The sequence below is a fragment of the Neodiprion virginianus genome, chromosome 3 (assembly GCF_021901495.1).
Source record: "Neodiprion virginianus isolate iyNeoVirg1 chromosome 3, iyNeoVirg1.1, whole genome shotgun sequence".
Lineage (NCBI taxonomy): Eukaryota > Metazoa > Arthropoda > Insecta > Hymenoptera > Diprionidae > Neodiprion > Neodiprion virginianus.
This window is the reverse complement of record NC_060879.1, coordinates 2,567,234-2,581,969: the sequence shown is the minus strand read 5'-3', so window position 1 is coordinate 2,581,969 and position 14,736 is coordinate 2,567,234. Positions and strand designations below refer to the sequence as shown.

Sequence of the window (14,736 nt, the reverse complement as noted above, 5' to 3'; positions counted from 1 at the left end):
ACGTATAGTAAAATATAACAATACTGTACGTTCGTCGTTGAAAATACCTCGCCAAATCTCTGTGAAAAGTGGTTATTCGAAGTTGAAAACTTGTTGAAAATTTTCGAAATCCTCAAGACATCGTCACCAAGATCCTTCTTTGTCTCAAAACGAAAACAACAACGTGACCAGAACGTAATGTGATTTTAAAATCCATGGACACGTGGTTTCGGTAATTTTTCAAAATTGCACACCAATTTTTTGTTTTTTTTTTTTCACCCACGCCGCCTGCAGTTTCTCCGCCGTTGATTCATGCGCCGCGCGTTTTATATCATAACGAACACACGCGTTAAATTTTTCCACGCGAAAGAGAAGAGGTAAAAAAAAAGAAAAAAAAAACAAAAAACGCGGGCCGCATATGGATATAACACGCGAGAAAGCGAATAAAAAGGAAAACGGTACGCCGTGCAGATGCATGAATTAAAACGAGAGACGGAAAAATTGTAGTTCGTATGAAAAAAAAAAAAAGAAAAAGTAACGAATAAGGAAAAAAAAAAAAAAACGAAGCAAAAAACAAAAATAGGAACAGACTCACAGCGTGACGCATTGCGTTATGCAGAGTTTCAATTTTAACCAACCTTTATGAAAGTTGAAAATTTTCTACGCTTGCAAGCGGATAAAAAATTAAACATCTGTACATACATATATATATATAATAGATCATATAATATTGAAATAATATTGCTGCTTTTGCAGCAGAATTGCAGCAGGCTTGTTTTGTTTTTTGGATCATTGTAAAGGACTTTCTCCCGCTTCTGCGCTTCCGTTTTACTTTTTCCCGAGGAATTCAGGTCGCTGTGCGAGAATCGAACGACTTTCCATCACCCGTAGTTACGTTTAACGATTTTTCCTGATCGATTCCGACTAGTTTTCTTTTTATATTTCTTCATCGTTTTATCTTCGGGTTACATATTACGCGCGATATATATGTAGGTATATAAATAAGCCTTCGGCATCGGAATGAATTCGAGCATCCGTTTCGACGGATTTCAGAGAGCTCAAGACGCGAGGATCGCCGCCTCGGTTAATCTCGCGTTCAATTTTACCCCATTTTATAACACCTGGCGTATATATGTGTATATAAAACTCATCCACTCCAAATTTCGGCAGTAAAGGATTTACGAGTGAATTATAAATTATAAATTCTTCATCGGTAGAGACAAGGACAGGTTGCGAAAGGAAGAAGAGAGAGAGAGAGAGCGAGAGAAAAGGACGGGGAATTACGAAATCTTGTATAGAGGCAGCTAAATTTTACGATCGAAAGATCGTCCGAAGTCTTTTAGGGACGAATTGGCCGTTCGGTACACACACATATATATATTATATACAGACAGTGAAAAAGTTTGTTTTTAAAACACTTTGACCGAGTTTAAGTTTATTTGGAAAAATAAAAACTTGGACAAAAGTTGGTGAAGAAGAAATATAAAAAACCGCGAATTTCAAGCGATAAATAAATAAGAAAATAAACTAACAGTCTCGGTAACTTTAGAAATATTGTCGCGTTATCGGATGGATTTTTTTTTTTTTACCTTGGTTTTCAAAATACTTAATATTCAGGTTACAAAAATAATATATTTATACTCGATAAGAAAGAAATAGCAAAATTTGAAGAAACGAAACGCGAGAATGTTATTAAAATCTGGTTGCTCGGTCAATTTTCAAGGTATGATTAATTCAAAGCAAACGAATTGCGCATTATTGAAGAAACAATCCAAAGTTTTGAAAAATAATTTTCTGTATGAACTTTTAATTGCTTGCTATTACAATCGATTTCGTTTTTAATATACGTTCCTCATTCCTCAATGTTTTTCCATCTTTTCTTTGTAACTAAATTCGACAGAGACAAAGATCAATAAAATAAGGTTAACGAATAAGAAACTAGCAGAAAAACAAATCCGTTAGCAATTAATTTCCCGTCGGTGATTATCGATGAGTGAAAATTCGAAACAAAGAATAGAAAAAGCGAAGAAAAAGATGAAGGAGACGGATAATCTCAAGCGGAATTCGAAGATCGAAGATGAAGCGATATCCGTTCATAAGCTTCGTCGTTAATTGGAATAAACTAAGACCAGAGTATGAAAAATGTCTAAAGAAGTGCATCGGAAAAATTTCTCCCGCTTTTATCTACGTCTATACATATTATATATATCCGTGTATGTGTGTGTGTAAAAACTGTTGGGTATCTATATTTACAGAAACCTACAGAGGAAGAAATAGAACGAAAACTGCAATCCGGGCGTCGATTTTATTATCGAGATACGTGCTGCGGCAGCAAAGCGCTAGCAATCGGAAAGGCTTTAATTACCCTCAACCGAAGTCCAATTAATACCCTGACTTTTAACCTCTACACGATACAGGAAAAAACTTTTCACCTTTCATCGATACGAAGGTTTTTCTCAGGAAACTAGTTAATTTCCTAGCTGTCGTATTCTATTTTTCATTTCATTCGAAATTTATTTCTACACCCAGAATCTATACGTAACTGTGAACGAGCTTTTTCAGTTTCAAGATACTGGCAGCATGATCTATATGTTGAGGACATAAGACGACATTTGTTTTTTTCAAAACCAGCATTGAAATAAAAAGTGTTGAAAAAATCGTTCGACGATGAGGTGAAGATGAGGGGAAAAATAAAAATGAAAAATTTACACAAGCTCACTCTGTATCCTATTAATTTTTTTTCTTTTTTTCATACAAATTCCACGAGTACTCCACTCGCCTCGGTATAACAAATGTTCTGAAATTATTCATAGAATTTCTGAAAAACATCGAACTTATCGATACCTACGCCTAATCCGGATCCTTCTTAAACGCAATCAATCAATCAGCCCGACACTCGGATCGGCTAAGAACTTCGAAATGCGGGACTTTTCCAAGTTTCTCAACATTCCGTGCCGGGTGTAAAAGATGGACAAGTTGCCTATAGGCGTGTGTGTGTATATATACTAGGGTGTTTCAAAAAAAGACCAATTTTTTTTTTTCTTATGGTGTCCAAAAATTGATAGTATACCGTATAGTATACAGACGTTTTGTAGAGCGTGAAATTTCCTACAAATCTTTTTTTTCAGATTGTTGTTACGATGAACCAAAGTAATAAAAATTCAAAAATAAAAAAAAAAATTTCCCGCGATATTTAAATGGAAAATAAAGAAACGGATAGAGGAAAACCTTACTATTTATATTAAGAGCTCACATTGGTGCCACAATTTTTGTTTTTAGGTATACTATCAGTTTTTTGATACCATAAGAAAAAAAAAAATTCGTCTGTTTTTGAAACACCCTAGTATTATAGTGTGTGTGTGAGATGTCTTTTCCACTCCCCGTTCAATATCGCGAAAACTCGTTGCACATTGTGTCGCAAAAGTGCGCGTTTTTTTCGTCTCTTATTTTCACGTTACACATCGATTCCCCTTCCGTCCCTCTTGTTTTCCATTACTTTTCACCACCCCCTTATCCACTCGGCTATGCTCGGCTCTCTCTCTCTCCCTCTCTCTCTCTCTCTCTCTCATCTCGCCTCTTCGTCGTCGTACGTAAAACTCGGCTCCTACCGTTTCGCTCATATCTGGGTCAAATTCCCATTTTATCCGCAACCGCAAAGACCGCCCCCTGTCACTCGACAAAAACCCCCCGCCGCTTAATACTACTGACAGTTTTAATCCAACCCCTATGTAAAACATCACTCGACGCTTGCACGTAGCTTCTATAACGCATCGATTCAACCCCTGTAGCAATAATTCTCGATTCGCAAAATACGGCCGCCGCCAATTCTTCTCCACCTTCGGTTTTTGCGACGCCATTTTTTATTTATTTATTTTTTTTCCCTCCCTCTTCTATCAATTTCACAAGAACAAAGAAAAACTTGCAAATGCGTAAACGAGTCGCAAGTTGGCGAAAAATAATTCTTTGCGAATTAGCGCGAAATTGGCAAGTTGGCAAAAAAATATTTCCCAACATCAAAGCAAGTGGCAAACTTGCAAATTTTGGTTAAAATCTGAACATATATATATATATATATAGGAAATCGAAGATAGCGAATGGATTAAACTTTTTGAGAAAGAAATCCGGCAAGTTTTCAAATGCGGCGAAATATCCCAGGAGAAATTGAGACTGGTTATATACATATAGGTACATGTAGGTATGTGTACACGTGCGCATGTGTGTGCTACGAAATGGAATATGAGATTTTCATTCGAACGAAAGGCGAATTAAACAACTCTCGCCGAGTGATATAGTATAATGTAATTGTACCGATTGTCTCTTATGAATATTTAATAGGGTGAAACTCGAGAGAGAGGAACGACGGTAGACAGAATCTGACGTCTAATTATCGTCTTCCTATTCGAATCAGTCCGGATTACGCAAATTTCTTCATTCAAGTATCGAGCTTAGTTCCTCTTCTTTCCTGCTTCTTCTCTCCTTTCAACAACTACCGCGACAATTAGCGGATTGTCTCGTAAATTAGTCGTTGGACTCGAATTATTCGTTTTTTATAATACGAATCTTACAGTTCAAAACTTTCCGCCGAAACGCACGTCGCGTCGCTGAGTAATCTTCCCCCTTTGTCAAACGTTCCGACAAATCGTTCGCTCTCTTGTAACAATGATTAATAATAATAACAACAATTTCGACGTATCGACGACGAGTTTTATCGAAACTTTCGTCACCGATGATTTTTTCATTCCGTTCAGCGTAGCTTACGGCGAGTGTGGTTCAAACGCGGCTGATGTTCCGTATGCGACGAAGGGAGGGAAATTTCGAGAGCCGCGTGTTTAGCCCTCGCGAAGGACTCGGGTAAATGCTAATTCCCCGAGTATAAATAAAGATTGAGATTAAGATAACAATAAGGATTAGAGAATTTGGCCAATTAACGTTACAAAGACGCTTTCAAAACCCTTTCAACCTACACTAAACTGAATTAATTAACTCTGAGCCCCAACATTAGACGGATCCCGGACTGACTTATTACGCGTATATACATCGGAGCTTTGCTTACTATTTCGTAAACTCGCGCTTTCGCTTCCCTTCTTCGTGACTTTGGGGTCAAATTTTTAACAAACAGCTCGCTACTTTCTTGTTCACGCAGATTTTTTCAACGACGCAATGACCCTTTGATTAGTGATGCAGTATAATTGACTCGATCCGTAATCACGACAAAAAAAAAAAAAAAGAACAATTCATCTCAATGTTTGAGCTTTGTTTTTCATAAGATCAAAAATTCGTCGAAGATGTATTTTTTTTTTTTTTTTTGTTTTGTAATTTCGAATTTTTCAACGTCTCACAGAACACGTATAAAAATTTATCGCAAAGACGTAAATCACCGAATTTGTCAAAAAAAGAAAAAAAATTCAACGACACTTGAATTTAAATCGTCAAAATTGTATTTCTGTCAATTCGTGATCATTTATTCATATTTTGTTTTTTCGTTCCGTTAACTGCCACAACTGTTATTGAGCAAATATATCCGCTCCGATTCGGGAAAAACTGTCAAAAAGTTTGCAAATTTATCGCAACAATATAAAATATCCTTATTGTGTACATCAAACGAATAAATGCGCATTATATTGAATCCATAAATTTTTACCCCAATATTTTTCTTTTACTCCCTTTCGTACGATACGCAGTGTTTACGGAATAATGAAATGCATGCAAATAAGGGAAGAAAGTGAAAATACGGGTCACGTTTGGTTGAAACCCTTTTTTCACAATCGTGCGAATAAAAATAAAGTGAAAAATTTATGCGCGGTAAAGTGACGTTCTTTTTTTACTTGTTTCATTTTTTTTTCAGTTTTCCTAATTCGCGGTACGAAATTCAGTCGGATTCGCGTCAGACCTTGGAAATCCTGCATATTGCAGTGAAATCCGTTAAAGAGACATGTATATTACAGTAGCTAGGCGAGTTTGCAGAGCCGCCCGTTTCTCGTCTCGAAATATATACGCGTCGAGGGAAAATTTTTCTCTCGTCTAGTCCAGCCATCCGTGATATTCAAAATTCTGTGAAATACGAAGCCGGAACCAGCTTCGAAGACGGAGTCAAATTTAAAAGCTCGACAAATTTGATTTCGCAAAGATTTCCATAATTTTTGCATAATTCTAAATTACACACCAATCTCCTATAATATCGAAGAACGAAAATAAGAAAACAAAAATATAAAAATTGGAGCGACCTACTTTCGAGTTCGACAAACGACGCTGATAACAATATTTATTTGCCATAAAAAAAAAAAAAAAAACAAACTCGTCGCTGTGCTTCGTGAATTTATAATAATTGATTTTCGACTGAAATGTTTGCACATTGAATTTCAATCTCGACGTACATATTATTTTATTATACAGGTCAGAGTGACGAGCTCTACGATTTACAGTTCTCACAGTTTGTTTACGCGGAAAATAAAAGGTCACGTGCGAAAAATCTCACGAGTCATTTTCTTGCATCTATTATCACTGTTTCTTTTTCCACTGTTCCGTTTTATCCATTTTATGAATCGTTCGAGCTACTATTTGAATTATCTGATCATCGTTTTTATTCATTTTTTTTCTGGCAATTTTTCGACAAGAACTTCATCAATATCAATTCACGTGTAACATTTCAACAGAGACGTAAAATTTCGACATAGAAAAATACGAAACAACATTGGTAATCTGTGTAATCGAATTTACGCAAATTGAGTAAGCGTGGAAAACGAATTTCTCAAACACGTTTAACTCCGACCTGGAAGTCTGAAATTGTTGGTGATAAAATTCGCAAGTCACATATTTTCGCGAATATAATATCTGCATGCAGCTTTTGTAATTGCCATTTATAGTGGTTTTCTTATCTTTTCCTTTTTCTGGGCACGGTTATTTAGAGTCGGGAAAAATGCAGGAAAATCATAATGAAAAATGTATAAATATACATTACGTATATATATATATATATATATATCGTCGCCATATTATACGCGAAATAATTCCCATCCTCTTTCGCGTTTCCCATTTATATGCATGTGCGCTTTTTAGGAAATTATAATTTTTCCCCGCCGAATGTAATAATTCAACGAGACGAAAGATATAAAAGAAAATATTAACAAAGATATAGAGAAAGAAAAACGAGAATGAAATATTTAGCGAGCGAAACGGGAGCGACAAAAAAAAAAAAAAGAAGAAGGATTTTAAATTCGACACACGTGCTTGCAACGATAATTATTACAATAATGATAATAATAATAATAGTAATAGTAACAACAATATTATTAATTGTAATAACATTCTGACGGTATTTTCGGACAATTGCAGGAATATGATGAATTATTCACATTATTCATTGTCAACTGCGTTCTATGTACCTGTGCAATACGTACAATTTTGGTACAATTGAGCTGAAAATGCGAGAGAAACAGCGGGAAGATATGAAAAGGAGCGAAGAAAACGAATTTCGGGGTTTCGATAATTGATAAAAATACGAGAAGGAGAAAAATCTTGGATGATCTCAAACCGCGTATAATATAATTCTTACCTTGTCTCTGATTTCTTGCCGCATTTTTTCGCGCTCCTCTTCCATTTTGCGGTGTTTCTCCTTCCGTCGTTCCTCGGCTTCCCTGATGGCCTCCTGTCGTTCCCTCTCTGCTTCCTCTTCCTTCTCCTTGTCATCTTCGTCGCCTCCATCACTGCCAACCGCGCCTGTTGTTTTACACACATAGAGATAAAGAGGATAAATTAAGGCGTTAAAAGAGGGAATAAAGTGGAGATACGAGGAGATAACTGAACGCTTTACAGAAATTTAAAAGATGGGACAAAAGAAAGCGGAAGTTTCGTCAAACGCTTTCCGTTAACATAGAATATTAGCGAATATTTCACCGCGCGGTCTGTCTGACCGTATATTGACCATTTCTACTGCAACGCTAAGATCCTCAGATTTCTAGGCTTATTTATTCATTTTTCCTTTCGACATTAAATTATTATTAGATTAATGACAGACTTCGGTTTACGGGCTGAACAAATTTTGTACGAGTTTCTGCGTATTTTGTTTATCAGGGATAAACAAAGAACGAAACAAAGTTCCAAAAGTTGAAACTCAAAATCAATGAAGTTGTTTATTTGATTGTAAGAATCTCGGCTTAATATAAAAATTACATCTCTATCAAATTTCGTCGATTATAGTTGTACAATTCATTTCTATCGTTATTAAGCTACTGATCTTATGAAAATTTAGTCAAGAGTCACTTTATTTCCACTGTTCAAACCCTGATCCACATAATTTCATTTGCTTTTTGTATTTTATCTCGACTGAATGCCTGAGTTAGTTGAATGAAAAAAAGTAGTAAGAAGGTATTAAAAAACAAAAAGAAGGAAAATTACAACATCAAAAATGAGAAAATCGCCGGGGTAAGCTTTTGACGGAATTAAAGTTTAAATTCCGTATAAAAGTTTGGAAGTAAGCGAAGAGTGCGTGTCGTGTGTGTACGTGTGCGTGTGTATTATATACATAAAAGACAGAGCCGAGGGTAAGATGCAGGATCGGTTATGAGCGGTGGCTTTTGTCGTTAGCGCCGTTAGAAACTTTCTGACAAACGTAGCTGAGTGCCAGGTGCAATCCAAGTAGCTAAAACTGGTCTCTAAAATGAGTATAGATATACCTACTGATCCGCAACAGTCTTGAAAACTAAAGCTTTTCGAAACAAGAAAGAAGTGAATAACTAAGCAACTATACAAAGTCATTTTTGGATACAGATTTCCATAACGACATTTACCGACATTTAGCCAAGACGCAAACCTTTTTCTAGAATGTTCGGCTTAAATTCTTGAAAAAGGTTTACATGTATGAGAATCTCTATCCAGCACCAGGTTTATATACCTACTTAACTAACCAACTATCCGACTGGTAAATTAATTAACTAATTAATTGATTAATCGAATTTGAAGTACAAAATATTCTTTCCTCCTCTTTCCTGAATATTTTCGCAAGCAGCGAGGTTCTCTCTTTAAAACTTTCCGCGTTGGGACCCGCCGTAATGATCTTTGCTGAGGGTAGACAAGGGGCGAAGGTGTCCCCCATGCCACGTTGCAGAAGTGCTTGGCCTACATACGCGGGAAAAGAAGAAGTAGGAGGAGAAGGACAAGGAGAGAGAGGGGGAGGAGTAGGGGGTGGAGGGTGACACGGTGGTGGCGGTTTTGTGAATCATTTAAATTCCGTGAACGTTTTGCGGGTGGAAAATGTTTCCTCTTTTTTTTTGACCCCCTCCTCGTCTTCGTCTCAGTCTTTATTGTCTACCTTTTTCTTCTTCTCTTTATTCGTTAAGGGAAACATTTTTCCCCTCCCTCTCTCTCTCTAAGCTCAACTCGAATGTTTTCAGGCCGGGTTGAGAGTAGGTATTCCTTTGTCCAGGATAGGCTGGCCGGCTAGCACTTTCTTGTAATCGCGAAAATCTCAGCCGCAGAAAATATGTCACGGAAATATATATATGCGTACGTGTATTTTGATTTTTCTTCTTTCCAATTACTTGCGCTCTAGAATTTGTTCCTTGCAATGTATACCGATATAGTTGACCCGTATACTTATTTTTATTTTTCTTTTTTATACGCGCTATTTGTCGTCCGTATGCGTTTCAGTAATTTTATTCTCCACTTCATACAATAAGATTTGATTTGTTAAAAGCTGAAGAAGAAAGAGTGGTGAATAAAAAAAAAAAAAAACATGTTTTTAATAAATAAATCCTACTTATCATCGGAGGATTGATCTAGCAACATGCTTGACGTTTCTTGGCAAACAGAAAAATATCGCAACCTGTCCCATTTGCATACTTGAATATATAATTTTCCTCCACGTCGGCACAACTTGTATTTATATTTGATAGGGACTGAGGGTGTGTTACAGGCAGGCAGGTTGAAATAATAAGTACAAGATCGTCGTTTGCGATTTGTCGTATCAAAGACCCTAAGCCGCAGCGATTTCATCTTGGAGTGATTATATTACAAAGAAAAAAAAAAGAAAAGAAATAAAAAATGAATGAAGAATAAAAACAAGAAAATGAAGGAAAGAGGGGTGGAAAAAAGTAGGGCAAGAGTTGCACAGTTTTACGTCACGTAGGAAGGATTCAATGAGAAGAGAAAACAAAATTGAATTTAAAAAAAAAACAAAAAAAAAAATACAGAAATGAAATATTTAAATTCTACAAATCAAATTTCCGTTTCTTTAAAAATTCCACATTACGACTGTTTTATTATTTAACCCTTCCATATTTCTACCCCAACCCAAAAACTGATATTTCAAGTTACGGCAAACGTCACCAACTATAATAGTTCTTTTCAATTGGAAATAAAATTTTTAAAAAATTTCCCGGCAACGTTGCGCGTCAACAACAAGAGTGACGGATACTTTTCTCAATCCCATTGTCAGTGCGAATTCGGCAGGACCTGAACACATTCCGAACGACGACGTATAAACTTGTCAGGTTCTCGAGATAATATAGCTGTGTGAGAGAAAGAGGAGGATTCCGTTTGCGGAGATGATCCGGTAATTTCCCTAAGTGCCTTTTTGCACCCCTGAAACCCCCGTCCGACTCTCGACCAGGCAGCGGAGAAGGACTTTCCAGGAAACTCGGTGAGATTCAGAAACGGCTCTCGGGTTGGCTATGCTAAGTGATATCAACTTGGAACTACATTGTTTGCGGATTAGGGAGAAAAGGGGGAGGGGGAGGGGAGAAGGGATTTGAATTTTCACGAATTTGTCACGGGGAACCGCAGCCAAGTCCTAGAGAAGAGGAGAAGAGAGGGAGGTTCGAAGGGCCGAGATAAAAATCTCTCTCCGAGGTTTTCACACCCTCTTCCGCAAATATCATATTTCAAACTCTGCGTATTACCCCGATTCAAACACTCTCTCGCCAAATTACCATATCGTTCAATTCGCCTATAATTCTTTTTTTTTATTTTCACCCATATACGTATATTGTTTCGTTCCTTACTTTTGCGGAAAGTGAAACATATGTTTGAAATTTATAAAGAATACGGTTTGTAGAAATTTGCTGTTGTTTTTTTTTTCTTGTTGTTGAATAATCTATTGTGAAATGATTTTTTTTGGTAAAATTTGACGCGAGATAATTAAACGGTATTATTTTCAAACGAGATTTTTTTGTTGAATACCAGACTCGAGGATTTTTAATCGACGTATTTTTCTTTCGATACTTGAGAGGGATCTTTTTTGTTTTTTTTTTATCTGCATCCTAATCGGATTGGATTTCAAATTTTTCTCGTTTAATTAACCGAAACGTGTAGATTTTCACTAAAATTTTAACTTGCACGATCGTGTGATAACAACGAAATGAGTCGTTAGTATGAACGATCAGGTGATAACCGAGAAAAATGAGCTGGTTAACGACAGAAATCAAATTTAAGATTTAAAACAAGAAATAGAGAGAAGAACAAAGAAATACACAAATCGTCTGACAATTACACGTTCGAGTGGTAAATTCCTCACAGCTTTTAAACTCCGTAAAATAACAATTGCAATGTGAATTTAATTGTAATTGTAATACACGAAACTGTGTACAAACCATGAGAAAATAAAATAGATTCAAAGAGCAAAGAAGAATAGAAAAAAGGGGAAAAAATCCGGTGAGATAAAATATATAGAAGAGAAATGCGAAATAGTAACAATAACTAAACAGCAATTTTCCTGATTACCTCATCTCTCAACAGCAAATAGTGATTATCCAGAAACTCGTTCAAAGATTGTGTCACTTAACGTAGAACCGACAACAACAACAACAACAACAACAATTCACGTCACGTGACACGAAACGCGCAACACGAATCGCACAAACTTTCGTCCATCTCGGAGTTCGTTCTGACAACAACTGACGAACGATGCTCGAAATTTGGATCGGCAATTTTTGGTCTACGTCGAGAAGCGCGCATGCGCGAAAATCGGAAACACATGTTTGCTCCGAGATCGATCGTGTAATAACAGTACGTGTAAGCATGTCGTACCTACATATAGGACATTCCGTGCCAAGTAAGCCTGCCACCAACCCTCGTAATGTCCGAGATTTTGTTTGAACTTTGATGTAATATATTTTGAGGGTGTAAAAAGCAATTCCCTGAATCATTTCAGCTTTTTCTTATTCACCGATTGTTAAAAAGTTGCCCTATTTTCCAACTAATTTACATCTCAACACAAGTCAGTCGTGGGAAAAAGGATCGTTAATACAAAAATTCTTCGCGTCGACGAGAAACGGAATGAAATATTTTTTGCCGATATTTTTGGCGACTTAATGCGTTGTTCTTTCTTCTTCTTTTTTTTTTTTTGCAAAACACAGGAGTACCCGTCTGAACTAAATATCTGCGGATATGAATTATATCTCACAAGATAAATTGTTGAAACAAAATCGATTGTTTATTACCAACAGGGATTAGGAACAATATTATTACCGGTCTAATTCGAAGAAACGAAGGTTAATTTAAATTCGCAAAACTTTTGCTCTGGTTTTAATATAATTGTAACGATATAAAATTCATTACCGTATACTAGGTACTCGTTTTAATCAATTTACAAGTTCTCAATGATTTAACAAACAAACTCGCCTAGTGTGAAGTCTGTAATACGATACGCGTATATATATATATATATGTATATATATATATGTATATATATATATATATATATACATATACCACGTTTATACACATAACTTTGAGCTCTGAAAAAGATACGCCGAGGTTAAGAGAAAAAGAAAATAAAAATAAAGAAAAAAAAAGAAAAGAAAAATTTCACGAGAGTATTTTCGCCGCCGCAAATTCCCCGCGGGTTAAAGAGGAAAGAGGTAAAAGGGATGCTGGGAGCCTTGGTGTATAAAGGTGGAATTCGCTAGTCGCATTCTTCCCACCGCCTCCGTGTGTGTATTTTGCACACGCGCAAACATATCCGTATAGGAAAAGGACGAGAGTTTCACGAAGGCTACGAAAAGCGTCTCTGTGTACGGTTGGGTAAACCGTCTTCGCCGTCACCTTCGTATCGAGACCGTGTCTCTCTTTTTCGGCTTTTCGCTTTGCGATTTTAAACGAAATTGACAAGGCATCTCTTACGTCTACGGTATCTTGATATGAGTTTAAAAGCCCGACTGTCCGATCAGAGGATACGTGTATACATGTATACATGTAACTACAGGTGTACGTGATGTGGGAAAAAAGCTCGTGAAAACATAACACCGGGATGTGAAACTGCGACTTCGAAGGAATGCGGAAAGAAGGAAAGAAGAAGAAGAAAAAAAAAAGAAGAGGATTGGATGAAGTCGGATAAATGGATACAATAAGATTTGTATCGACGAGACCCGAGAAGCTTCTTATCAATATTGTTATTATTATTTCTTCTTTTTTTTTCCATGTACATAGCAAATTTTTAGTTCGGATCTGAACAAAAGAAATCACATTCTAGGCGACATGATGAGCAAAAGAAAAAGAAGAAAAGAAAAAAAAAAAAAAAACGACGAAGTGAGTGAAAATTGAAAAAAAGAAGAAGAAATATAGCAGGAAATCATTTCAATAATGTGGAACATGTACATAGAGAAGTAAACAATTTTCATTCAAAAATATTTCACTTCGACTGTGATGCATTGTGCGAGAGAGAGAGAAAAAAAAGAACACAGATAAAAGAAAAATGGCGTGTCGATAACCGATCTTGTTAGATAAGTAAAAAATTTCATCACCCGAAGAATACAGGTAAAAGGTATTGAAATACAAGAATAAAATGTATTGTTTTTCATGTCACAAGAAACAACTACGAACAATTAATCTAACCATCGAAATCTGTCGCAGTTTGGATAAATGAGCCACGTCGGGGGGGGGGATTGGAAGAAGAGAAAAGAAACTAAAAACTCGAAAACCATGAGAGAAACAGCGAAAGCGGACAAACCGTGAAAATAAAACGTTCGTAATATAAAATTAGAACGAGAAGTAGAGGGAAATAACGACGACGAATGACGTTGAGAGATGATAAGAAAAAAAAAAAAAAAAATACACGGTCCATTTCTAGCCCAGTTTATTCGTCACGTTTACAGACTTTCCACTTTATATTGTAGTTAGGTTACGTACCCAACTATACGTATACTTTTAAAGAGTGTTTTAGCGCCAATCTGCCTTGTCTGCGTACTGCAGCTTTCATTTCTCCACCATGTACCACCATGTATATATATATATATATATATACATATGTACGAGTATATATATATACATACATATATATATACATACACTGTCTTCTGCTGCACCCCATTGTTCGCAGACTATGGGGAATATCCCATTGTATCATTCATGAATTGCTGCAGATATGGGAGAGAGAGAGAGAGAGTGAGAGAGAAAGAAGAGAAATAAACCGAAAATTCCGCAGTAGTACAAAATTTCACAGTCATTTTTCTCTCTGTACTTCAAACGTTTGTGAATTATTTGTACATCAGTTTTTTTAACCACAGTTTTCTTAAACACTCTGATTTCACCGGTTTCATACATATTCTTCCTCGTCGCAATTTCGAATTTCTTTTTCAAATTACTCCCAAGATTTTTGGACATGGATTTTACGACTATAAAAATTCTCAATTTTCACCGCATCACGTACAGCTATTTTATTTTCAACTATCCTGAATTTCGTCTGCGCAAATCTTTTGAAAAATGTAATTTCATTCCTTCTTCCTTGTACAAATATCGGTCACCTGCGGACGAGAAAAACAAAAA

General features: G+C 36.2%; 1 protein-coding gene across 5 annotated transcripts in view; it reads right to left on the bottom strand.

The window, feature by feature from the left end:
* Positions 1-14,736, bottom strand: part of LOC124301500 (complexin) — a 228,180-nt gene that overhangs the window by 18,121 nt on the left and 195,323 nt on the right. For all 5 annotated transcript variants that reach the window (XM_046756625.1, XM_046756627.1, XM_046756626.1 and 2 more), the window contains one exon: positions 7,532-7,695. In XM_046756625.1, coding sequence (XP_046612581.1) covers positions 7,532-7,695 — 164 coding nt within the window. The remainder of the gene's footprint in view (positions 1-7,531; positions 7,696-14,736) is intronic.